General features: G+C 58.3%; 1 protein-coding gene across 1 annotated transcript; it reads right to left on the reverse strand.

Annotated features, from left to right (window-relative positions):
• Nucleotides 1-240: 240 nt before the first annotated feature.
• On the reverse strand, nt 241-24,265 carry LOC144937475 (RNA-binding protein 47-like). The gene is made up of 7 exons (XM_078864720.1): nt 24,222-24,265; nt 9,317-9,412; nt 8,084-8,321; nt 6,147-6,815; nt 5,972-6,086; nt 2,229-2,422; nt 241-1,440 (listed from the first exon to the last, which is right to left on the reverse strand). Exons 1-7 carry the CDS (start codon nt 24,233-24,235, stop codon nt 1,174-1,176), a joined length of 1,593 nt encoding a protein of 530 aa, XP_078720846.1. The 5' UTR covers nt 24,236-24,265; the 3' UTR covers nt 241-1,173.
• Between the last annotated feature and the right edge of the window lie 2,187 nt (nt 24,266-26,452).

A 26,452-nucleotide genomic window follows, 5' to 3' on the forward strand; every position in this document is an offset into this window, starting at 1 on the left:
CCTGACCCCCTAGCCCTGACCCCCTAGCCCTGACCCCTTAGCCCTGACCCCCTAGCCCTGACCCCCTACCCCTGACCCCTAGCCCTGACCCCCTAGCCCTGACCCCCTAGCCCTGACCGCTAGGCCTGATCCCTAGCCCTGACCCCCTACCCCTGACCCCCTAGCCCTGACCCCTAGCCCTGACCCCCTAGCCCTGACCCCTAGCCCCTGACCCCCTAGCCCTGACCCCTAGGCCTGACCCCTATAGTCTCAGGTAAGCGCACATTGCTTGAGGAAGCGGCAAGACCGCGATTCACATTTCACACGCGCAGTCCGCAAGCGTCACGTGACGGCGCAACAGTAATATCTTAAAACCTTAAAAATACCGCCGTCTTATAAAACGTTAGTGTTAATTCTCCCGAAGTAGGCATACAGGCAATTGGTGGTACAATTGGTCCTGTGTGTAGTGTGGCGTGTGGCCGGGTGTGTTGTGCGCAGTGCGACGTGTGATGCGTAAGTGCTGTGTGTATTGTGGTGAGTAGTGCCGTGTGTGTAGTGCTATGCGTACCTAGGTGTGGTGTTGGATGGTACTGCAGAGCATCTTGTACCATGGCCCCAAGCTGGTGTATGGATGTTTGTGGAACTTATTTTGCACCACACGTAGCCAACCGTGGCCTTTCCAATGTGTACATATGTTCGGATACATTGTGTGCTTTTGCATACGTGTCTGTGTGTGTGTTTGGGAAGCGGTCGTGTAGTGGTTAGCGCACTGCACTACAAACCCAGTGACCCAAGTTCGATTCCCGCTCATGGCCAACACCAGTGATGATTATCTGAACCGGTTCTTGGCATCTGCTAGGTCGACTCAGCCTTAAATGGGTAGCTGTTGCGCTGTATAAACCTCAGCACTGGGGAGACAAAGCGATGGTGCTTGCCATCCACCCCCTCATGTGCCATGCCGGGCTTCATAGGTGCTCGCTAAACGCGCTTGCCCAAACAGTTTATTAAGGCTACATGGGGCATATTTACGTGTGCACGGTTGTGTATTAGTGCAGCTGTGTGTCTGTGTGTGCGCACGAATGCGTGTACACGTAGCCCTGGTGCGTGCACGTGCGCGTCCCGCGTTTGTGCGGGACGCGGCGCCGGGGCACGCGTCGCCGTTCTCAAATCCGTGCCGGCGTGTCGGCGCTCGCGTCAGTACGGCTGCTGGTACATGTCCTGCAGGGGCATCGGCATGGCGGTGGCCAGGTGGGCCGGCAGGAAGCCGCCGTAGGGGTACGCCATCTGCTGCAGCGCCGGGTGCTTGTGCATCGTCAGGCCCGTGGCCATGGGCAGCCCGCCCTGGAGGCCCGCGGGGAGGCCCGTGGCCACGCTGATGTAGCTGGGGCCGTAGAGGCCGGGCACCGCCATGCGGGGCAGCCCCGGCGGGGCCATGGCGTACACGGGCGTCAGCGTGCGGCCCTGCAAGCGAGCGGCGCGGCAGTCAAATGCGGAGCCTTCGGGAGTCGAGCTCGTGCCGGTGCAATGGTGGCGCGTTGGTGTGTCTGCGTGTCCAAAAGTCGTGCGTTGGTGTGCGCGGTTGCCTCGGCCAATGACCGAATCTCTGGTGCTGGGATGGGTGAGCAGCAAGCGAATGTAATAACAGGTATTATTGACTATCGGCAGGGCTGCATTGTCAGCAGGGCAGTAAAATCCACCGTTGTACTGTACTTCTTTGCTCTGTCTGAATAGTGCTGTGTGCACCGCATCACGTGACCGTCAGCGTTCATGTAATCAACATCAATGGGTTAGTTCACGTGACCATGCTCACGTGAATCGCTGGGTATTATTCGTGAATGGGTCATGGCTTAGGGTCGGCACCTTCTCCACGGAGCAAACTGTTATCCCTTCCATCCGTCTTCTCTATTCCCCAATCTCTCGATCATCTCGCTCCGTTCAACACGTTACAATGCGGAGAGCGCCGTTTGTCGCTGTTCCGTTTGCCATTTCGAGCTTCTGGGCTCGTGCTCAGGAACCGTAGGTTCACATCGCCGTGAGCTAACCGCTGCGCCACCACTCCTGGGCGTGCTGCGCGGGGCCGCGTGCGAGCGGGCGAGTTCACACGGTCGCCTGTGTGCGTGTTAGCGTGCAGGCACACCCGTCTGCGCTTGCGTACGTGTTAACGTGCGGGTGCTAGTGCGTGCGTGCGTGCACACGCGCTCGTGTACCTGTTGCGCGAGAGCGCACGCGTACGCGTGGTTGTATCGCACCTGGAAGGTGGGGGGGGAGGCGAGGCCCTGCAGGCTCCCCGCGTGCCCAACCAGGTCGGGCGCCATCCCCAGCGCCGTGAGCAGCTGCTCGGGGGTGCCCCCCACCCCCGCCGCGCGGAACTCATCCCCCAGTTTCTGGGGGGGCCCTCCCGCGGGGAGCACCGAGTACTGGTGCCCCAGGCCGGGCAGGGTCACTGCGGGGGGGGGGGGGGGGTCGCAGTGGGGGAGGTTAGCGGAGGGCGTTGGGGAAGGGGGGAAGCCCAGCCGGGGGGGTGGGGGGGGGGGGGTCCCGTTCTCTCAGGTGGAGAGACGGAGGAGGTGGCGTGCTGAGAATCGTCGCGATTCGGTCGATCGCCTCGGGCTCGCGGAGCCAAACTTAGCCCTCCTCAGCGCACCTCACGCACGCGGACATCCGCACGCACACACATGCACGCACGCACGTACGCGTGCACACACGTGTGCTACCTAGGTTGCGTGGGAGCGGGGATTCGGGTGATTGGTTGGTGCATGCACGCGGTGCGCAATCACCGGCGCCTCCTTCGCGCGCCGTCGATTCGTTGGGGAAATCGTTTCCCCCGCCGAGCCCGCCGAGCCCGTGCGCAGAGAATCGATCTTCCGTTTCGATTCGTGTCAGTAGAACGTCTCATCGGTTAGTCACCGTGAACCAACCCCTGCGGCCGGGGATCGCCACAGGATTACGACAACGACAAAAAATTGATTCCCGAATCGAATCTTGATCTCCTGAATCGTGACGATCGATCGGATCGCGAGTGGGCCCCGAGTCTAATTTTGGGGGAGGGAGGGAGAGAGGGGGGGGTCACCGATTACCGATTCACGGGTGATTCCCGCTGTGTGCGAGGGGGGGCGGGAGGGGGGGCAGGCAGATTAAAGACATCGAGGGGGGCTTCTGCACGGGATCAATCTGGTCCCCACACACGCGGCCGTGCTGCTTCACCTGCCGTGGGTGGTGTGACTAGGGGGGGCCTCGCCCCTCCCCCCCAACAGGGGCAGTCGTGGTCAACGCGTCCCACGATCTCGCCCTGACGCGGGGAATGCAGCAGCGAGAGGCGTGTGAGACGCGGGGAGTTACGGCTGACAGCCCCCCCCCCACACTTTTCTCCCCTTACCAGTTAGGGTCTTGCCCCCCCCCATACTCCCTCGCTTAATAGGCTGTCGTGAGAGGGGGCCACAGGGAAATCCCCCCATCGATCCCCTTCCCCCCCCATCAACAGTCCCCTATGTCTGCTTTACCTACTGATATAGGACCTATAAACTCACAACAACAACGCCATTAACTACTACGTGGCAGTGACGTCACCACAGGGCTTGCGCCAGGCTAGGTGCACGTTAAGGCCACGTGAAGTGTCGGAACGCCCGCTGGCAGGAGGTCACGGGACTGGCCCAGGTGTCATGGGTTGTCTGACTGAGATGACTGGCTGATGTACCACCTGTGCCACCTACTCTCACATAACATAACCCATAAACTCAGAACCCATAGACACACACAAGGCCCTTAGACTAACACAGAGACCCATTGTTTAGAATTGCATTTTTTGTTTAGTTTGTTGTCCTTTCCCCGCACCTCCGATAAGCACAGTTGGCTACGTACGGTGCGGAAAAAGTTCAGCATACATACGTGCATTAGACTAACACAGCACCCACACCGTCAGCAATGCTTGCATACGTCGTGGGCAGCACCCCCCTCCCCTCCCCATGTCGACGCCCCCACGCCGCTCCCCACGGAGTCCGCGGCTCCAAGGCCGCCCCCAGTGATGGCGCGGCCGTAAATGCGGAGATAACGACGTGGAGCCGCGGGCCGATAACACGCAACGCACTTCGGCCCCGATGACGACGGCGAGGCCAGGTGAGCCGATAGCGAGCGAAGGTGAGGCCGTGAGGAGAGGACACGGGTGAGCACGGAAGATTCAGCACGTGAGCGCACGTGAGGAGATGGGCAAGCGTGGGCGCGTGCGCAGAGACGACACGAGGCAGGGTCCACCCTCCAGTGCCAAGCCCTCGGGTCCCTGCTGTCACAGCCGCTACGCGAGTCCCCTTCCTAAAAGGCCCTCCTGGCGCAGCCCCCAAGCGAGCCCCCCTCCTAAGGCCTCGAGGCTGTGGCCGCCTCCTCGGCCTCCTCCACCCACGAGGTTCTCTTCTCCCTCTCGGAGAGAGAAATCGGTGGCACGGTCAACGGAGCGGCAGCGAGGAGTTGGCGTTCCCGGATCCCGTGGGTAGCAAGCCTCGTCTTGGTGGCCTGCAGGAGCCTGGGGCTAGACATGGCCGTCACGTCGGCACTGAAAGCCTGCAAAGGGGCCTGGTAACAAAGGATCCCCCCCCCCAATGGTCCCCCTGAGCGTTCACGTCTCGGCTCCACAGAGCGAGACTGAACATACTGCTACCAGTGAGGACATCGGTGAGCACAGGTGATGTGATAGGTAAGGTGTGAGAGGATATGTTTGCACAGGTAAGGGGATAGGCAAGCATGGGTGACATCAAGTGAGGACACAAGGTCAGGGGATAGTTGAGCATTCAAGAGAAATTCTATTCGGTGAACTCGAGAAACCATGGAGTCACGCAGCACCCAACACCCAGACAGAGTGGAGCCTGGGTTCCCACGTCCCGAGTCCCAGGTGCCCGTGTCCCCCGGTGCCCGTGTCCCCGCGTGAGGTCACGTGGAGTGGGGGTCCCCTCGGAGGCACCTGCGTTGTGCTGCTTCAGCCCGAGGGGGTTGAGGCCCCCGGCCGCCGCCGCCGCGGCCGCCACGGCGAGCTCCATCCCGGAGGCGGCCCCGAGGGCCCCTTCGGGTCCCGGCCACCCGTCGGGCCCCGCCCTGGCGGCCGCCTTGCCCTCGTGGTAGCGGCTGTAGATGCCGCGGCCTGCGCTGTAGCCGCCGAGGTAGGAGCCCCGGGGGCCCGAGGTGCGGCCCGAGAGCACGGACGTGCCGCGCGATCGCCCGCCCCGGTGAGTTCCTGCAGCCCCGGATGAGCGCAACGGGGTTAGGGGAATGGATGGGGACAGGGCTACTGGAGTCTGATTGGCTCGCGGGGCTGCGCTCTAAAGCTGGGCCACGTTGGCCGAGGACGCTTCCGGTCACGTGACACCGCCGTGCACGACCTCGACCGCCCACGCAGCCGTCGCCAGGACCGGTTTTCGTCACAGAGCAGTGGGGGGGGCGGCATCGATTGCCGGCAAGGAGAGGCCTAACGTCAAGGCGAACCCTTCGTCCCACCTAGTTGCCACGGTACCCGTGTCGACCGTGAATCTCCGTTCCTGTGTCAAGCCACAGGCTACTGCAGGAAACCAAGAATGGCCCTGATCCGGCACAAGGTACACGGGACACACATAACACGCACACACACAAAGTTCCCCCCTACAGCCATTAGCAGCCTGTTGGGGCAAGTGCTGTTAGTAAGCACCTATGAAGGCCGGCACAGCACACAAGATTGTGGGTGGCCAACACCACACCCGGCCGTCTTTGTCTCCCCAATGCTGATGTTTACACACAGCGCCAGGTATTCAAGTGCACATGCTCGTGTCGAGCGACAATCGGCCGCGTGATACGACGCCGTCGTAACTTCACGCGCCCGCCGAGCTCGCGACCTGAAAAACCAGCATGGACGAGATCCACGGTCCGCCACCCGGAATCCCCCGAGTGCTCCTCTCTCTACCTCTTTCCAAGCCGCACAGTTTCTCTCACAAATCACTTTTGCAGTTTCCCGCACCGGCTCGTGTCAAAGTCACACCTTTGAGGAAGTAGTCTCGATTGGGCCCGACGGCCGTGGCGTTGTACATGCCGTAGCTGAAGTACGCCAGGCTCCCGGCCGTGTCGTACGGGTAGATGTAGTTCGGTTGCAGCGCCTCCGGCACGGCCGACGCCGCCGCCGACGCGGCCGTGGCCACCCCGGCGCCGGTGCCAACGGCGCCGCCGCCGCCACCGCCGCCCGGCACGGGCGCCCCCTTGCTGGCCTTCTGGTAGCGCTGGTACTGCTCCTTGTCGACGGGCTTGGCGAGCGTCACCTCCAGGGTGGCGCCCTCCAGCGAGGCGCCGTCCAGGCGGCGCATGGCCTCCAGGGCGTCGTCGCGCGTGGAGAAGTGCACGAACGCGTAGTCGCGGATCTTCTTGACGCGCTCCACGCTGCCCGCGCGGAACTGCTCGAAGGCGGCGCGGATCGCCTCCTCTGACGTGTCCATCATGAGGTTGCGCACGTAGAGGATCTTGACGGTCTCCATAACGTCGTCGTCCACGTCCAGCTCGGGCTCGGCCCAGTCCACGGCGATGGGGTGGCCCCACAGCTGCACGCGGCCCGACATGAGCTTCCGGCGCGCCATGGCGGCAGCGCGGTGCGTCTCGTACTCCACGAACGCAAAGCCGCGGTTCTTCATCTTGTCGGTGGCGCTGGGGTAGACGATGACGTCCACCACGCCCTCCGTCACCTTGGACACCTCCTCCACGATCTCCTCCTTCTTCTTGGTCTTGGCGATACCGCCCACGAACAGGCGGCAGTTGTCCACGCTGCTGCAGATGCCGAGCAGGCGGCCGGGCCTCACCTCGAAGTTGTTGAGCTCCCGCACCGCGCGGCGCGCCTCCTGCACGCACGGAGGCACGCACGCACGCACGCGTGAGCAGGCACGCACGCACACACGCGTGAGCGGCGAGGTCTGTAAGCGATGAGGTGAGTGAGAAGGTGAGTCGGTGAAGGGAGTGAGGAGGTGAGTCGGTGAGGAGGTAAGTGGGTGACGAGCACTGAGTGCGGAGAGTGAGGGGGTGAGTGAGGAGATGCAGGGTGGTTCTGGTGGTCATGGTGCCTTGTTAGTGAAGCGTTCGCGTTGCTGCTGGTGGCGGTGCTGGTGTTGTTGCTGGTGACTGTGCTGGCGGTGGTAGTGGTGCTGGTGTTTCCTCAAATATTGGAAAAGCCACCCCCTGTGAGTGGCTCGCTGAAGCACCATCTGTTGAGGAAGTATGAAAGGGGATCCAGAGTCTGAGACCAGGAAAAGCGCCGAGCAGAGATGATCTCCAAGCAAACTGCTGAGGGAGGGTGGCGTTTGTTAGCAGACTGCCCTATTGCCCTATGTGACATCATAGCAACTGTGTGGACCACTGGACAGGTTCCACAGGATTGGAAGGATGCCTCATGGTCCCCCTCTTTAGAAGGGGACTGTACTGATTGTAACAACTACCAGGGCATCTCCCTCCTGAGTCTGCTAGGAAAGGTCCTGGCAACGATTATTTAACATCGCCTTGCCAGGCATACTGAGGAGTGGTTTGCTGAGCCCCGATGTGGTTTTAGCCCAAGGGTCGTCCTGCACAGACGCCTCATGCTCTGTCCATTTGCTACAGCAGAGGTGTAGGGAATGTCAACGGGACCTACACATCTGCTTTATTTACCTAATCAATAGGCCAGGGCTCTAGGTTGTTCTTTGTTCATTCAGGGTCCCCAACGCTCTGCTCACCATCATAAAGAACCTTCATGATGATGGGCAGGCCCAGATAAAGCTATGTGGCCGAGAGTCAGAACAATTCCCTGTTTACCTTGGGGTGCGACAGGGATGTCCTCTGACTACAACGTCATTTATCAACTTTTTCGGCCATGTAGTTCGAGAAAGCTGTTGGTGTTGTTGGTTCTGGTGGTGACCGTGGTAGTGGTGGTGACCGTGCTGGTGCTAATGGTAGTGCTGGTGCTGGTGGTGTTGATGGAAACCATGCTGGTGGTGTGGTGCTGTTGGTGGTCTTGCTGGTGGTGTGGTGCTGGCGGTGTGGTGCTGGCGGTGTTGATGGGAACCGTGCTGGTGGTGCTGCTGGCGGTGTGGTGCTGCTGGTGCTGCTGGCGGTGACCGTGCTGGTGCCGCGCCCCCACCTGCTTGGTGCAGAACGTGGCGAACGCGTATCCGCGGTTCTTGCCGTCGAAGTCCATCATGAGCCGCATCTCGTAGAGCCGGCCGACCCCCTCGAGCACCGGCACCAGCTCGTCCTCAAACAGGTCCCGCGGGAGCTTCCCGATGAAGATCTCGCAGCCGCGTTGCGGTGGGGGGCCCTGCCAGCCGGGAGGGGGCCCCCCAAACTTCCTCTGGCCGTTCTCCTGTATCATACTGTACCTGTGGTGGGGGGTGGGGTCAGGGGCTCGAGGTGAGAGGGGTCTGACGGCTGCGTCTCGTGTTCACCGTCTGACGCGGAGTGGCCGCGGCGATGGCACGGAGACGGTGGGTCCGTCGTGGCAGGGTGGTGGTGGTGGTGGTGGCGGTGGTGGCAGGGTGGTGGTGGCGGTGGTGGTGGGGGTGGTGGTGGTGGTGGTGGCAGGATGGTGCTGGTGCTGGTGGTGGGTGGTGGTGGTGGTGGTACAGTTGTGACACGCTCGCGTCTCACGGCAAGAAGGACCTGGGTTCGATTCCCGACCCGGGTGGCTTTCTGTGTGGAGTTTGTATGTTCTCTCACTGTTCTGCATGGATTTCCTCCGGTTTCCTCCCATAAAAAATACCCACCGTATACAATGTAACCGGTGTCGGCTAAAACATCCTGATGCTGAATATTTATCACTTTCAAATGCCTCGACTGGGATCATACGGCAGCAGCAGCGGCATTGCCCCCCTGTTGCTTAAACTTGGCAGGACCCTCCTAAAAGCGAGCCTCGAGACTCAGCGCGAGGCGGCGATCCCGTGGGGTAAACGAGCAATAGCAAATAAACAACGTCGCCGCAGTGTGGTCGGTGGCGGTGACAGCAGCCACCCGGACGAGACTGTGGTTGCTTCGTGTGGTGCGGCGCGGGGCGTAGTGTGCGGCACGTGGCGTGCGGGCTGCCGTGAGATGCGGTGCGGGAGTGTGCGGTGGTGGCGTGCGTGCTACGTTGAGGCTGCACTGCGGTCGTACGGTGCGGTGCGCCAGGTTGGCGGTGCGGTTGCGACGCAGCTTTTGCGCGGCTGTGGTTTGGTTGCTGCAAGACGCGACGTGGCCACGGTACGGCTGCTGTAGTCGTGGTCTGCGGTGCGGTCTGTGCGCTTGTGGGGGGTCGTTGTCGTGGTGGTTGTGCGGTTGCAGTGTGCGTGGTGTGTCGTGCGTGGTTCGGTTTGTGGTGTGGGGGGGGGGGGGCGGTTACCCCGTCCGCTCCATGAGCGTGGTGAGGGCTGGCCCGTTTGGGGCCGAGTTCACCGCGTCGCACCCCGACATCGACCCCGTCTCTTCTGCGGTCATCCTGCACGCAATGACAAACATTTCCCCGCATAGCCTCAACAGACTTTTTCCAAAGATCATCCACCACCCCCCCCCCCGTATAAGAACTGGAACAGACCGTTGGGGCCAGTGCCGTGAGCGAGTAGCAGGCCGGCAATGTGGCACACGACGGAGGGGTGGACACCACCACGCCCGGCCACCTTTGTCTCCCCGGTGGCGATGTTTACTACACATCGCACCAGGTACTCCGGGGAGGCCCAGGACCGGTTCAGATAACCGTCAGCGGTGTTGGCCGTGAGCGTTAATCCAACTCAGGTGGCCATGTTCGTGGCGCGGCACACTCACCGCTGCATTGCCGCTCCCTACACACATGTACACGCATGTACACGCACACGCGTGTCCACACGCGTGTCCACACGCACGCACACGTGGACTCTTCCACGTGGCCGGGTCGCGTGGAGAGTCTCAGCTCCCAGACCCGCGCCTAATCACGTTCATTCACCACTCATTCACTTTTTTTTTATTAATTCACGCACTCGTGAATTAACACACTCATTAAAGCGCTCACTCGTTCAATCAATCAATCTCCTTCATGAAATAACTCCCGATGATTTAATCGCGAGCTCACTCAAGCACTTATTCATATACATTCAGCTACTCTCATTCACGAACTCGTTCCCCTCACTGTCTCAATCACTCACCAATTCACTCACGCTCTCATTCAATCACTCACCAATTCACTCACGCTCTCGTTAAATCACTCACCAATTCACTCACGCTCTCATTCAATCACTCACCAATTCACTCACGCTCTCATTCAATCACTCACCAAATTCACTCACGCTCTCATTCAATCACTCACCAATTCACTCACGCTCTCATTCAATCACTCACCAATTCACTCACGCTCTCATTCAATCACTCACCAATTCACTCACGCTCTCATTCAATCACTCACCAAATTCACTCACGCTCTCGTTCAATCACTCACCAATTCACTCACGCTCTCATTCAATCACTCACCAATTCACTCACGCTCTCATTCAATCACTCACCAAATTCACTCACGCTCTCGTTCAATCACTCACCAATTCACTCACACTCTCGTTCAATCACTCACCAATTCACTCACGCTCTCGTTCAATCACTCACCAATTCACTCACTCTCTCATTCAATCACTCACCAATTCACTCACGCTCTCATTCAATCACTCACCAATTCACTCACGCTCTCGTTCAATCACTCACCAATTCACTCACGCTCTCGTTCAATCACTCACCAATTCACTCACGCTCTCGTTCAATCACTCACCAATTCACTCACGCTCTCGTTCAATCACTCACCAATTCACTCACACTCTCGTTCAATCACTCACCAATTCACTCACGCTCTCGTTCAATCACTCACCAATTCACTCACGCTCTCATTCAATCACTCACCAATTCACTCACGCTCTCATTGAATCACTCACCAATTAACTCACGCTCTCATTCAATCACTCACCAATTCACTCACGCTCTCATTCAATCACTCACCAATTCACTCACGCTCTCATTCAATCACTCACCAATTCACTCACGCTCTCATTCAATCACTCACCAATTAACTCACGCTCTCATTCAATCACTCACCAATTCACTCACGCTCTCATTCAATCACTCACCAATTCACTCACGCTCTCATTCAATCACTTACCAATTAACTCACGCTCTCATTCAATCACTCACCAATTCACTCACGCTCTCATTCAATCACTCACCAATTCACTCACGCTCTCATTCAATCACTCACCAATTAACTCACGCTCTCATTCAATCACTCACCAATTCACTCACGCTCTCATTCAATCACTCACCAATTCACTCACGCTCTCATTCAATCACTCACCAATTCACTCACGCTCTCATTCAATCACTCACCAATTCACTCACGCTCTCATTCAATCACTCACCAATTCACTCACGCTCTCGTTCAATCACTCACCAATTCACTCACGCTCTCATTCAATCACTCACCAATTCACTCACGCTCTCGTTCAATCACTCACCAATTCACTCACGCTCTCATTCAACCACTCACTCAGCTCTTACTTGCTCAACCTTTCCCGAACTCGAATCGGGGTGGGTGGGCGGTTGAGAGCAGGGGACGCGACTGGGTCTGTGCGTTACGAGTTGCGAGAAGCCGTTCGACGGCGTCTGTCGTAGCCAGATGTATTCCATTAGCTCTAACCTAATCCTAGCCCTGCCAAAGCCATGCCCTAACCCTGCCCTAACCATGCCCCCATACCCTGTCTTTAACCACTTTGCCTTACCCTAGCCAGCCCTAAACCTGCCATAGCCCTCGTCCATGTTCTAATCCTAGCCATGCCCTAACCCTAACCATGCCCGAATCCTAACCATGCCCTAGCCTAACCCTGCGCTAACCATGCACATACCCTGCCTTTAACCACTTTGCCTTACCCTAGCCATGCCCTAACCCTGCCCAAGCCATAACCGTTCTCTCGCCTTAACCGCAACCTTTCCTAAACCCCGAACGTAGTCGTCTCGCCCGAACCCTTCGAGAGTTCCAACCAGAACTTTCGTATCAGCCGGAGCAGTCCGGAACATTCCAGTAACTAAAGTGGCAGGCCACATCCACCTCCCCTCGTCGTGTCCTATGTTCATAAAACCCTGCTCTTACGATTATATGAACGTGGGGGGGGGGGGGTAAACTACTGTGGAATCGTCATGAACAGCCGTACCTTGTACTCTAGTGGTAGTGCCTTACGCCGAAACTCCCGACTCCGAGCAGCGTTCCGAAAAATGTGGAGTGGGGACAGAGTGAAGCAACTCCGCCTGTCACCGCATCGCTCCCCTCGGCCTATGGACTCCCCCCCACCTCGCTCACACCAACCCCGAGGACTACCCCCACCCCCCCAACTCTCTCTCTCTCTGCCACCTCCCAGCCCGCGGCCTTTGCTCTCTGCCTCTTGTCGGGGGATATTTACCTACACACACAGAGACTGTAAACACACACACACACATATACACCTACTACTACTACGACAACAACCGCCATTCGCCACTAAGTGGCGGTGACGTCACCACGACACTTGTGCCAGGTTAGGTGCACGCTGAGGCCACGTGAAGTGTCGAACGCCCGCTGGCAGGAGGTCACGGGGCAGACCCAGCAGGTGCCACGGGTCGACTGACTGAGATGACCGAGATGACTGGCTGATGCACCACCTGTGCCCCCTACTGTGCCAACTTGCTGTGCTTTAGCCACACGGCGCTCCGCTCGTTGTTGTGAGCGTCGCTCCTCCGCCCTCCGTTGTTGTTGGAGGGCGACTGCCTCCTACTACTACTACACACACACTCATACACACAACAGCCCCTCGTTCGCTCTGTTGCGGTGACGTCACTACGGCGCCTGTGCCAGGCTAGGTACAGGCTGAGGTCACGCCACACACACACATATTCTAAAAGTCCCCCACGTGTAAGCCCTTGCATGGCTGCCGTTGTCAAGTGCCGCTAGCGAGCGCCCACGAAGGCCGAAACGGCGCCCCCCACGAAGGTGCGGGGTGCGGCTAGAACCACGCGCGACCGCCTTTGTCTCCCCGGCGCTCGTGTTTAGACACCGCAACAGGTGAGACAAGACGCGCACGCGCGTGCGTGGTGACGTCACCCCGCACGCTCCCACGCGCGCCTCTCTGTTGAGACGCTGCACCGCTCCACGCACTCCACAGTGCTTGCCCGAAAGACCGCCACGCTGATACACCCGCCTCCCTGACCCCCTCCCCCCCTCCCTGATCCCCTCCCCCCCTCCCTGACCCCCTCCCCGCCTCCCTGACCCCCTCCCCCCCTCCCTGACCCCCTCCCCCCCTCCCTGACCCCCTCCCCGCCTCCCTGACCCCCTCCCCGCCTCCCTGACCCCCTCCCCCCCTCCCTGACCCCCTCCGCCCCTCCCCCCCTCCCTGCGATTATCCCCACCTCTCTGCCCACCTCCAGAGTTTGAGCCCCTAATCTGTGAATGCCTTTGGCCGGTCACGTGCATGAGCGCAGACCCCCACCCCCCAACCCTCCACCCCCCACCACCTCCCCCCCCCATGGGGGTTTGTGCGAATCGACTTCTCGCTCCACTGAGATCGCCATCAACAAACATAATTCCATCACCACCCATAATTATCACACAACGACCATCAAATCACACATTGCCAATATCCATCACTCATTATCACACATCACCATGAAGCACCACATTTCACCATTTACCATCACTCATCACGGTTAACCATCAACCACAACTTCTCATCACCACCAACCATCGCACATCACCATGAACTATTACCATCACCCCCACCCATCATCCTCACTCTTCACGCTGAATCAATGCCCAACGCCCTGAACCCATCATTACGAACTCATCACCTCATTATCTTTGCCACACACCAATCACCTCGGCCACCACCACACACCCGTCACTCACCATTCTCACCCATCGCTCACCATCCTACATTCATCTCTCTTCACTAGACACGTCACCCATCACTCCTCGCCCATCACCAGCAATGCACACCCATCACCTCATTGATCACGTGACACCTCGCGCCCATCAGCCCTCCTCTGTCGTCTCAAACTCGGCAGCCATCGGCCACCATCCCACATCCATTACTCGGCACGCATCGCCTTTAACTCATCACTCTCACCCGACATCACCTCCCACCCACCACTCCTCGCCTCTCCCATCATCTCGCCCATCACCTCCTATCCATCACTTCCCGCCTCTCCCATCATCATCATCTCCCCCATCACCTCCCATCCATCACTCTTCGCCTCTCCCATCATCATCTCCCCCATCACCTCCCACCCATCACTCCCCGCCTCTCCCATCAACTCACCCAACACCACCCACCCACCACTCATCGGCTCTCCCATCACCTCCCGCCCATCACTCCTCGCCTCTCCCATCACTCATCGTCTCCCCCATCACGTCGCCCATCACCGCGGCGTCCGCACCTGTGGGCACCACGAGGAGGACGAGGAGGTGGTTGGAAGAGGTGGGAGCCGCGCGCGATGACGGCGATCGAGGGAGGAGACGGAGCGCGACTGGGGGATCGATGTGCGGGAGGCGGCAGGTGAGTGAATGTTTTACCTGCGCCGCGTCAATAATTAATGTTCCGTAGCGCCGCCGCCACACTCGTACGAACACGGCTCGCCGATTCGCCCGGTCAATAATTGATTAATCGCTTAGGAGCGGCGCTGCGCGGCGGCTCCGACTCTAATCCCGGGGTAAATCATTGCACGCCGCATTCCTGAAGCTCGCCCCGGTGAGCTACGAGGGGGTCCCGAGGTTCCGCGAGACGGCGGCTCCTGAAGTGGGAAGGGGGAAGAGGAGAAGCACAAAGACGCGTGGGGGGCAAGCGGCCTCTTGCGGCCTCTTGCGGCTACAGGCAGACTCGACCTTGGGCACGCGCGCTGCACGTGACGGCGCTGATGGAAAGACACCGAGCCCGGCTGGTGAACATTCCACATTGCCATGGCGGGTCTCTGGACTTCCCACGGGGCGCCCTCGGCGATGGGGGGCACCAGGGCCCCCATCCCGGCACCTCTGCACTCGAGTTGTCCATTACGAGCCGGGCTCAAGGTACAGAGGGGCGGGGGAGGGGGGGTCCAAGGTTGGGTCGGGCACGGTGACTGTGGCATCAGGGCCCGGCCCCTCCCCCCACCGCCAATCGCACCCCACACTAAACCTTACCCTTGCCCCGAACCCCTGTACCCTTACCCCTACTCTTACCTCTTCCCGTAATCATACATCCAATCACAGCCACACACCACGCCATACCCCTATCAACTTCGGCCCCGACTCTACCCGCACCTCCGATTATCACGGTTGGCTTCGTACGGCGCGAAAGAAGTCCAACACACGCACACCCCCTGTTATCATACCTCCACGTCACGTATACCCTCTTCTTAGCCCTACCTCTTACCCATTAACACTCAGCCTGCCACCACCTCTACCTCGAGCCCCCCATACACAACCCTACCTCTTACCCACTACCCCCAAAACACAAGCCCTGACCCCTACCCCGGCAACGCTGTCGCCCCCGTGAGGAGGAGATGGAGAGGGGGGGGGCTCTCATCAGGTGTCCGTGAAGGCGCTGATTGGAGTGCGCTGGAAACGCCACGGATTCCGCCCGTGAACTTCTGTTCATCTCCGACGTTTCCGCCGAATCGGAGCGGGAAACGCGGAGTAGAAGCGGCGGACGCAAAACAAAAACAAAGATCCCTCCACCCCCCCCCCCCCCGCATGGCCAGCACCACGCCCGGCCGCCTTTGTCTCACGAGTGGCGACGTTATAAACACCGCGCCATGCGGGTTGACGCGTTCGAGGCCGAGTCGACCGAACGTCACGGGGGTGGAGGGGGTGGTGGGGGGTGGGGGGGGGTTCAGATAATCGTCGCTCCACCCGCAGCACGCGGCATACAGTGCGGGGAGACGAGACCGGTGGCGAGGAGGGCACCTCGACTCTGCCCCCTCCTCCTCCTCCCTCGTCTCGCACTCGCCCACCGCGGCCCTCACAACGCAACCACTCGGGGTGGGGGGGGGGGGTCTACAACGTCTATAGCAGGAGTGGGGAACGTCCGGCCCGCGGGTCGTACAAGGCCCGCGACATCATTTGGGTCTGGCCCTGCCAAGGCAACCGCAGGCGGGACTCGAAATTCAATAAATCTAGGAGCAAACCTGGAAAAGCAGTTGCGAGCAGCAACATCACCATCAATACCAGCTAACATCACACGCCTCACCAAAGAGAAGCAGTTCCAGCCATCACATTAGAGGTGAGTTAGTAAAATGTTTGACCAAATCTAACGGGCAAATTTTTAAGTTGATAATTTTGTATGGCCCGCGAATGATGTTATGCATATCCAAATGGCCCTTGGCAGAAAAAAGGTTCCCCACCCGGGGTCTAGAGTAACAAAGATCCCCCCGTAGAAGAACTGGAACAGACCGTTGGGGCAAGTCACGTGATCGAGTAGCAGGCCGGCCGACACTGTGCACACCACGTGCGTGAGGATGGGTGGCCAACACCACGCCCGGCCGCCTTTGTCTCCCCCAGTGGCGATGTTTACTACGCACCGCACCAGGTACTAATTCGATGCTGAGTCGACCTGGGCGGAGACCCAGGACCGGTTCAGATAATCGTGACCGTGGTGTTGGCCGTGAGCGGGAATCGAACTCCGTACACTCTCAACCACGCACTCTCTCTGCGTCTCTCCCATCGCTCTCTTAAACGCTTGCTCGCTCGCTCATTGCACTCGCTCCCCGCATCTCTCTCTCTTCTCTGTCAACCACTCCGCGATGTCCCCCTTCTTACCCATCACCACGGCAGTCTCACGTCCACCTCGCTCAGCCACTCAACCTCAGCGTCTCTCACCTCCCTCGCATTCACGCTCGCTCACTTCACTCTGCATCGCTCCTCTGTCAACAACTTTTTTAAAAAATCTTGATTGAAAACTCATTTCCTTAATGCTGCTTTTTGTGCACTTAGTCCGTTGTCCTTCCCTCCGATTAGCACGGTTGGCTACGAACGCTGCGAAAAAAGTTCCAACATACATAACAATAACAACGGCCGCATTGGACACTGATGCCACCACAGTGTCGAAGGCTCGCTGGCAGGTCACAGGACAGACCCAGGTGCTATGGGTTAACTGAGACGCCTGGCAGACGCGTCACCTGTGCTCCCCACTGTGCCGACTCGCCGCGTTTTAGCTGCACGACGCTCTGCTCGTTGTTGGTGAGCGACGCTCTTCTGCCCTCCGCTGTTGGTGGAGGGCGACTGCCTCCAACTACCCAGTAGCGTCCTTAACGAGCCTCCTCCATAGAGGCCAATCTTGACGCAGCTGGTGCCAATCATCGGTAAATCCACTCAGCTCCACATCCTCCTGTGTACTAGCCCACATCCTCTCTAGGACGTGTCGCGGCCGTTTAGCCCCCTCTATCCAACATTCGGTGTCCAAGCATGCGGGTTACATGACCCAGCCAACGCAGCCTTGCTTGCCGGAAGAGTTCACTGATGGGACGGTGTCCAGATCATTCAAGGATCTGTGAGCTCGCACAATCCAAGTCCAGTTAAACCCAGAATGGATGATCGTAGGCAGGCTAGTATGAATGTTTCAAACTTGCATGTATATTCCTTTCTCGGGGTCCAGGTGTCGCAAGCAAAGAGAAGGGAGGGTATTCATGTGGTCGAGAAGACCTGGAGCTTCGTATGGAGCAACAGGCCACGTAGCTTCCACAGATGATGAAACGATAATGCTGCTCGACCTATTCGGATTGAGACCTCTGCTCCAAAACGGGAGTTGGTCATAAGTACATTATCCATTTACGTAAACGTCTCCATTATATCCACAACTGCCCCATCACTCATGAGGAGTTGAGGGGGTGGGGTGTTTGATGACATAAAATACCCAGGCAGGTGCTTTTTTGTGGGTTTGATGGTGAGGCCCCACCTCTTTGCACGCTCCATGACCAATAAGGAACCGTCCTTTGACCGCACCGCTGCATCTGTACCCGATGGATAGTCCACCGGTACAGCCATGGAAAGCGTCTCAAACGAAGTGGTCTATGTTAAATTGTGTATGGGGCCAGAGGACATCCCTGTCGCACCCCACGGTGAACAGGGAATGGCTTTGACGTGCGGTCACGCAGCTTTACCTGGGCCTGCCCACCATCGCGAAGGTCCCTAATGATTATGAGCAGAGGGTCTGAGACCCCGATAACACAACGAATAACACAGAGCCCTGGCCTTAAATAATCTCACATACCACGAAAAAATACCCCCCGTGTAGTCTTAACAGACTGCCTTGGTTTCCCTAGTGACGATGTTTACAACACCGCACCAGATACTTCATTTGAGGCTGAGTCGGTCCAGGGGAGGGCCTAGGACCGGTTCAGATAATCGTCACCAGTGTTGGCCGTGAACGGGAATCGAACCCGGGTCGCCAGGTTCGTAGCGCAGCGCGCGAACCGCCACACTACTGCACACAAAGAACAATCACACTCTCACACTCATTCTAATACCACACTCATATACACTCATATACACTCTCACACACAATCACGCGCTCACTCATTCTCACTCTGGCTCCCCGTCTCACTCCCGCACACTCTAAATACACGCGCCGCACACACACACACAAAGATCAAAGATCCCCCCATATAGCCTGAACAGACTGTAGGGGCAAGTGCTGTTAGCGAGCACCTATGAAGGTCGGAACGGTACACGAGGGGGTGGTTGGCAAGCACCACGTCCGACCGCCTTTGTCTCCCTAGTGGCGATGTTTACACACCGCGCAAGGTACTCATTTGAGGCTGAGTCGACATACACACACGCACGCACACACACACACACACGCGCACACACACACACACACGCGCACACACACACACGCGCACACACACACGCACACACACACGCGCACACACACACACACGCGCACACACACACACACACACACACGCGCACACACACGCGCACACACACACACACACGCACACACACACGCGCACACGCACACACACACACGCGCACACACACGCGCACACGCACACACACACACGCGCACACACACGCGCACACACACGCACACACACACACGCGCACACACACACACACGCACACACACACACACGCGCACACACACACACACGCGCACACACACACGCACACACACACGCGCACACACACGCACACACACACACACGCGCACACACACGCACACACAAACACACGCGCACACACACGCACACACACACACACGCGCACACACACGCACACACACACACGCGCACACACACGCACAGACAACAACAACAACAACCGCCATTCGCCACTAAGTGGCGGTGACGTCACCACGACGCTTGTGCCAGGCCATGTGCACCTTGAGGCCACGTGAAGTGTCGAACGCCCGCTGGCAGGAGGTCACGGGGCAGACCCAGCAGGTGCCACGGGTCGACTGACCGAGATGACCGAGATGACCGAGATGACTGGCTGATGCACCACCTGTGCCCCCTACTGTACCAACTTGCTGTGCTTTAGCCACCCGGCGCTCCGCTCGTTGTTGTGAGCGTCGCTCCTCCGCCCTCCGTTGTTGTTGGAGGGCGACTGCCTCCAACTGCCCAGTAGCAGCGTCCTTCACGAGCCTCCTCCACTGAGGCCGATCTTGACACCGCTGGTACCAGTCATCGGCAAGTCCACTCAGCTCCACGTCCTCCTGTACCACATCACTCCATCTCTTCTCTAGCCCGTGCCGCGCCCGTTTAGCCCCCTCGATCCGGCCGAACAAAAGCTGTTTAGGCATGCGGTGGCTGGGCATGCGGGCTACATGACCCAGCCAACGCAGCCTTGCCTGCCGGAGGAGCTCACTGATGGGACTTTGCCCAGATCTTTCAAGGACTTGTGAGCTCCTCACACAATCCAGCCTGGTTAAACCCAGGATGGATCGTAGGCAGGCCAGCCTAAATGTTTCCAACCGGCGAAGATGCTCCACTAGGGGGGTCCACGTTTCGCAAGTGTAGAGAAGGGAGGGAATGACCGTGGCCGAGAAGACCTGAAGCTTCGTGCGGAGCGACAGACCAGGTAGCTTCCACACAGCGTTACGCAACCGATGAAAAGATATTGCCGCTCGACTGATTCGGAGTGAGATCTCTGCTGATAAACTGGAGCCGGTCATAAGCACACTGCCCAGGTATGGGAAACTCTCCACTCTCTCCATAACTGCCCCATCACCAATTGGGAGTTGTGGGGGTGGAGTGTCCGATGGTACAAAATACCCAGGCAGGTGCTTAGTTTTGGTGGGGCTGATGGTAAGGCCCCACCTCTTAGTGGCACGCTCCAGTCTCAGCAGCAGCGTCTCCAACTCCTCTTCCGAATGAGCAGCTATTACCAAATCATCGGCATACATAATGTGGTTGACCAATAGGGAGCCATCCCTTGATCGCACCCGGGCGTCGATCAGCCTCCCATTATATCTGTACCAAATGGAAATTCCCCTGGTACAGCTATTGAAGGCTTCACGAACTACGCAGTCGAAATAGATGTTAAATAATGTGGAGCCAGAGGACATCCCTGTCGCACCCCAAGGTGTACAGGGAAAGGCTCCGACTCCCGGCCACGTAGTTTTACCCGGGCCCGCTCACCATCATGAAGGTCCTTAATGATCGTGAGCAGAGGGTCAGGGACTCCGAAAGCACGAAGAACAACCCAGAGACCAGTCCTACTGATGGTATCATAGGCCTTGACCAGGTCAATAAAGCAGAGATGTAGGTCTTTTTGGAATTCCCTACACCTCTGCTGTAGCAGACGGACAGAAAATATGGCATCTGTGCAGGACCGCCCTTTCCTGAAACCGCATTGGGGCTCCGCAAGCCTCTCCTCAGCGTGCCTAGCAAGGCGATGTTGAATAATCCTTGCCAGGACCTTACCCGGCACACTGAGGAGTGAGATGCCCCTGTAGTTGTTACAATCGGTATGGTCCCCCTTCTTAAAGAGGGGGACCACCAGGGCATCCTTCCAGTCCTGCGGAACCCGTCCAGTGGTCCAGACTGTTGTTATGATGTCATATAGGACAGTCTGTGCACAAACGCCACCCTCCCTCAGCATTTCGCTTGGGAGATCATCTCTGCCCGGTGCCTTCCCTGGTCTCAGACTCCGGATCGCCCTCAGTACTTCCTCAACAGCTGGCACCTCAGCCAGCCACTCACAGGGGGTGACCTCTTCCAATATTTGAGGCACCGCAGCCTCAGCAGGGTTATCCCCACTTTGTGCCATGATGTTTTCCTGGCTGAGAGATTTTCCCTCCCCCAGGACCTCACAGAAATGCTCAGCAAATCTGCAAACCTGTTCCTGGGGGTCGGAGATTGGATCACCGTTTTTTCCTCTAATGATGGTAATAGGTGTGGCGCTGCAGGTTACTTTTTTGATGGAGTTAAATAGTGATTTGTGATCGCGGGCCACTGAGGCAGACTCCATCTCCTCAGCAACCCGCGACCACCACCCATCCTTACAGCGCTTTACGGCTCTCCGAACCTCCGAGTGAAGGCTGCTGTAAACCTCCTCATTCTCTGACGTGGGATGCTGTAGGCGATGAGAGTGGGCCTGTCGCTTTTTCTCAATTAACCTGAACACCTCCTCTGTCAGCCAGGGTTTCTGGGGAGGTCTGGACCGCGTACCCAAAGCAGCCATTGCAGCTGCATGAGTCACAGTCTTAAACCTCGCCCATTTACCCTCGACATCAGGTGGAGTGGGGGACGATGCCAACCCCAGCTGCAAGCGATGATGAAATTCTCGCTTGAAACTTTCATCAGCTAACTGAGACCAGGCCACTTTTGGTTGGAATGGGATCCTGGGTGTACACCCACCACCGGAGTGGAAGAATGGCAGGCGCATCTTACAGATGACTAGTCGATGGTCAGAGGGCAGATCAGCTCCACGGTAGGTCCTGGTGTCAAGGACATGGGCTCGCATCCGCTGGTCCGTCACTATGTAGTCCAGCAGATGTTATTGCTTGGACCCGGCATGTATCCATGATGTTGTGTGGATGCGCCGATGCCGGAAGAGCGTGTTGGTAATTACAAGCCCATGGGCTGCACAAAAATCTAGCAGCCTCCGACCGTTATTATTGAGCTGATCTGGCCCATGCCTTCCAATCACTCCAGACCAGGTGCCAGCATCATGACCAACTCGGGCATTGAAGTCACCCAACAAGATTACTCTGTCCCGAGTGGCCACTTTAGCCAGCACCTGTGACAGGAGGTCATAGAAAGCGTCTGACTCATCGGCTTTGCCTGCATCCCTCCACGGATGTTCGTCTTCGGTGGGGGCATAAGTAACCACGACCACCACTCCTCGCCTCTGATTGATGGGAAGGCGAGCCCAAAGTATCCTGGGGCTTACAGCTTCCCACACCTCACCGCCACGCTCCCACGCCCCCTTCATTCTTTTGTTCAGAAGAAGAGCCACACCCTGTTGTTTGGCAGTCTCCTGGCCCGAGTAGAGGACTGTCCACCCCTCATGGTGGCAGGATCCAGAACCGGTCCACCGGACCTCCTGAATGCCACAGAGATCCAGGCGGTACCGGTCCAGCTCCCGACAGAGGAGTGGCAGCCTCTCCTCCGCAGTGAGCGTTCGAACATTCCACGTGGCCATCCGCAATGGTTTTTCGTTGTTTCTGGAGGAGCCCCGAGGGTGAAAATTCAATCTCCTGGCTCCGCCAAATGGGGTTTGGCCAGGAGACGTCATAAAAGCCTGACCCCCCGGGGCCTCCGGCACAAGCTTATTAGTTACAGGTTTATGTTTAATTCGTAGTTTAGTGGTGGTTAATTGAAGGTGGAGGGGTTACCAGCCCCTCGCACCCGTCCAGAGCCCCCGTTTAGCCACTGTGGTGGTCACAGACGCCATGAGGGGAGAGGCCAATGGGCATTGGCCCTCCCCCCACAGCACTGCCCACGACAGTGTTGCCCGTCTGGCACCGCGAGGAGGTAGGAGGTTGTTTTGCACACACACACACACGCGCACACACACGCACACACACACGCGCACACACACGCGCACACACACACACACACGCGCACACACACGCACACACACACACACGCGCGCGCAAATCGCCTCTATAGCCGCACAGACTCGTGGGGCGAGGGCTTTTTGCGAGCACCGGTGAGGTCCTGAACAGCAGGGCGAGTTGCTGTGGCCATAAACCACGCCACATCAGCGTCGGTGTTGACACACGTCACTCATCAATTGAGGCCGAGTCGACCTAGGGGAAGCCCAGGACAAGTTCTGCTCGGCTCAACTCAAGGTAGCTGTGACTTGGTTCATCACGCATTACGCTCACCTCACCCAGCCACACCACCACACACATTCACAAAGGCAAAGATCCCCCGGGTGGTTCGCATCGACTGTTGAGGCAAGTGCTGTTAGCGAGCACCTATTTTGGCCTTAACGGAACACCAGGGGGTGGTGTATCCAGCACCACGCTCGGACGCCTTTGTCTTCCCAGTGCTGCATACACACCGCACAACGCACCCATCGTTTAAGACGGAGTCTACCTAGAGAAGGTCCATGGTCGGTTCGGATGTCACTCGCCGTGGACGGGATTCGAATTGAACGGTGCATCGAGTGCGTACCGCAGTGCCCTCACCACTGCGCCACCGCTCCACACACATCTTACACAAAGACAAAGGTCCCCCCCCCGTTATAGCCTTGAGCATACTGCTGGGGCAAGTGCTGTTAGCGAGCACCTATAATCGTAACCGCACTCCCTCTCACACCAACGCAGCGTTGCGTCTCACCTGCCCGTCTGTCCGTGACAGACCCCCCCCCAACCCACCCATGTGTGTCTCCCTCGACTCCGCCTCCGTGTGTCCCTCCTCTCTGCCTGTCTCCCTGTCTCCCCGTTCCCTGTACCAACCTCCCCTTGTCACCACCCGAGCCCCTGTCTCCTTACCCCCCTCTGTCCGTGTCCCAAATTTCCTCTTGCCTCTCCGTTCCCCGTTCCCCTGTCCCAACCTCCCCCCGTCTTCCTTTCACACTTTGTCCCCCCCCTGTCTCCCTGTGTCTCCGCGTCTCCACCACCCCCCCCACCCACCCACCGCCCTCATTTCCCCATATCATTGCGCTCCCTGTTCCCTGTCCTCATCTCTCCCCGTCTCTCCACGTCCCCCCCCCCCTTCTCTCTCTCCCTGCAGTATCCCAACCATCCCCTTCGCCCCCCTCTGTCCCCATGTCTCTCTCTCCCTGTCACCCACCCGGTGTCTCTCCCCTGTCCACGCGCGTCTCCCCGCGCGTGTCTCACCTGGCCGCGGGCATTCGCTCCTCACCTGAGCTGCGGCTACAGCTTCCGGCTTCAAGGAGGAGGAGGAGGGGGGCAGAGGGAGGAGGGGGAGCAGCGATCCCCCCCCCCTCACCCTCCCCCCGACCTCACCCCGCCCCCCCCCCTCACCCCCCCCTCACCCCGCCCCCCGGTAACCAGGCGGTGTCACGTGAAGGGCGTTGGGGACACGGGGCGCGCATTGGTTACGCAGCGCGTGCACTTAGCTTGGCACGGAACCACACAACCACATACACTACCACACACAACCACACACAACCACATACACTACCACAACCATACACAACCACGTACACTACCACAATCACATACACTACCACAACCACACACACACACACAACCACATACACTACCACAACCACACACAACCACACACAACCACATACACTACCACAGCCACACACATAGTCACATACACTACCACAACCACACACAACCACACACACATAGTCACATACACTACCACAACCACACACACACACAACCACATACACTACCACAACCACACACAACCACACACAACCACATACACTACCACAGCCACACACACAATCACATACACTACCACAACCACACACAACCACACACACATAGTCACATACACTACCACAACCACACACAACCACATACACTACCACAACCACACACACACAACCACACACACATAGTTACATACACTACCACAACCACATACACTACTACAACCACACACACACAACCACATACACTACCACAACCACACAACCACATATACTGCCACAACCACACACACATAACCACGTACACGACCACATATACTGCCAGATAATCACACAACCACATTTACTGCCACATACGTAACCACATACACAACCACATACACAACCACATGATTACAACCACATACGCAACTTCATGATCACAACCACGTTATCACACAATCACACAACCACGCACACGATCTAACCACAAGACCCCGCACAACCACATTCTACCGGATGATAGCTCCTTAGCTTAACCCCACACCTGTACAACCGCATATCCTCACACCCGTATAACCACACCACACACACACGCACCACATAACCTCACACCCACATAACCACACTCACTGGCGAACACAACCGCTGTCTTCCAGCACAATCACAGCCCCCTGTACACGACCACACACCACCTCGTCACTCACCTCATACACACCTGCCCCTCTACTCAGACACACCTGCCCCTCTACTCAGACACACCTGCCCCTCTACTCAGACACACCTGCCCCTCACCTATATCAACTCCCACGCGCGCGCACCCCAACCTCGTCGGCAGGAGTCCCGCCCGGGTCCCGCACGTGCCCGGGCCGCACTGAACCCCCACACCTGGGGGCACACCTGGGCACCCACACCTGGGCACCCACACCTGGGCACCCACACCTGGGCACCCACACCTGGGCACCCACACCTGGGTACCCACGCCTGGGTACACACCTGGGCACCCACACCTGGGCACCCACACCTGGGCACCCACACCTGGGCACCCACACCTGGGCACCCACACCTGGGCACCCACACCTGGGCACCCACACATGGGTGCACACACCTGGGTGCACACACCTGGATACACACCTGGGCACACAGTTGGGTGCACACCTGGACCCTCGGGGTCGAGAGCAACCCCCCTCCCCCTGCCCCCCCCCCCGGGATGCAGGCAGTGGTAGTTGGTGGTGGTGGCGGCGGCCTCGTGTTGACTCTGTCCAAACAAAAGCGGCGAGAAGCGTGCACTGTACTGGGTACACGGTCACGCTGTTTACAGCACACACACACGCTGTTTACAGCACACACACACGCACGCACAGGCACACACACACACGCACGCACAGGCACACACACACACGCACGCACAGGCACACACACACACGCACGCACAGGCACACACACACACGCACGCACAGGCACACACACACACGCACGCACAGGCACACACACACACGCACGCACAGGCACACACACACACGCACGCACAGGCACACACACACACGTGCCCACACATAAATAGGTACAGGCGAGCATACGTGCACGGATACAGCATACACGCACAAACGCACAGGCAGGCATACATACAAACAAAATCAGGCATACTTGAATACACAGACAAAGATCCCCCGTGTAGCCTTAACAGACTGTAGGGGCAAGTGCTGTTAGCGAGCACCCTATGAGGGTCGGCACGGC

The sequence above is a fragment of the Lampetra fluviatilis genome, chromosome 19, assembly GCF_964198595.1.
Source record: "Lampetra fluviatilis chromosome 19, kcLamFluv1.1, whole genome shotgun sequence".
NCBI classification, from domain to species: Eukaryota; Metazoa; Chordata; class Hyperoartia; order Petromyzontiformes; family Petromyzontidae; genus Lampetra; species Lampetra fluviatilis.

Excerpts from the sequence above, each read along its gene's own strand:
- LOC144937475 (XM_078864720.1), bottom strand. Across the intron at positions 6,816-8,083 it reads CCACGTTCTGCACCAAGCAG|GAGGCGCGCCGCGCGGTGCG; the intron begins GTGGGGGCGCGG and ends CCGTGCGTGCAG. Across the intron at positions 6,087-6,146 it reads GCGGTGGCGGCGGCGGCGCC|GCGCTGCAACCGAACTACAT; the intron begins GTTGGCACCGGC and ends GCCGTGCCGGAG.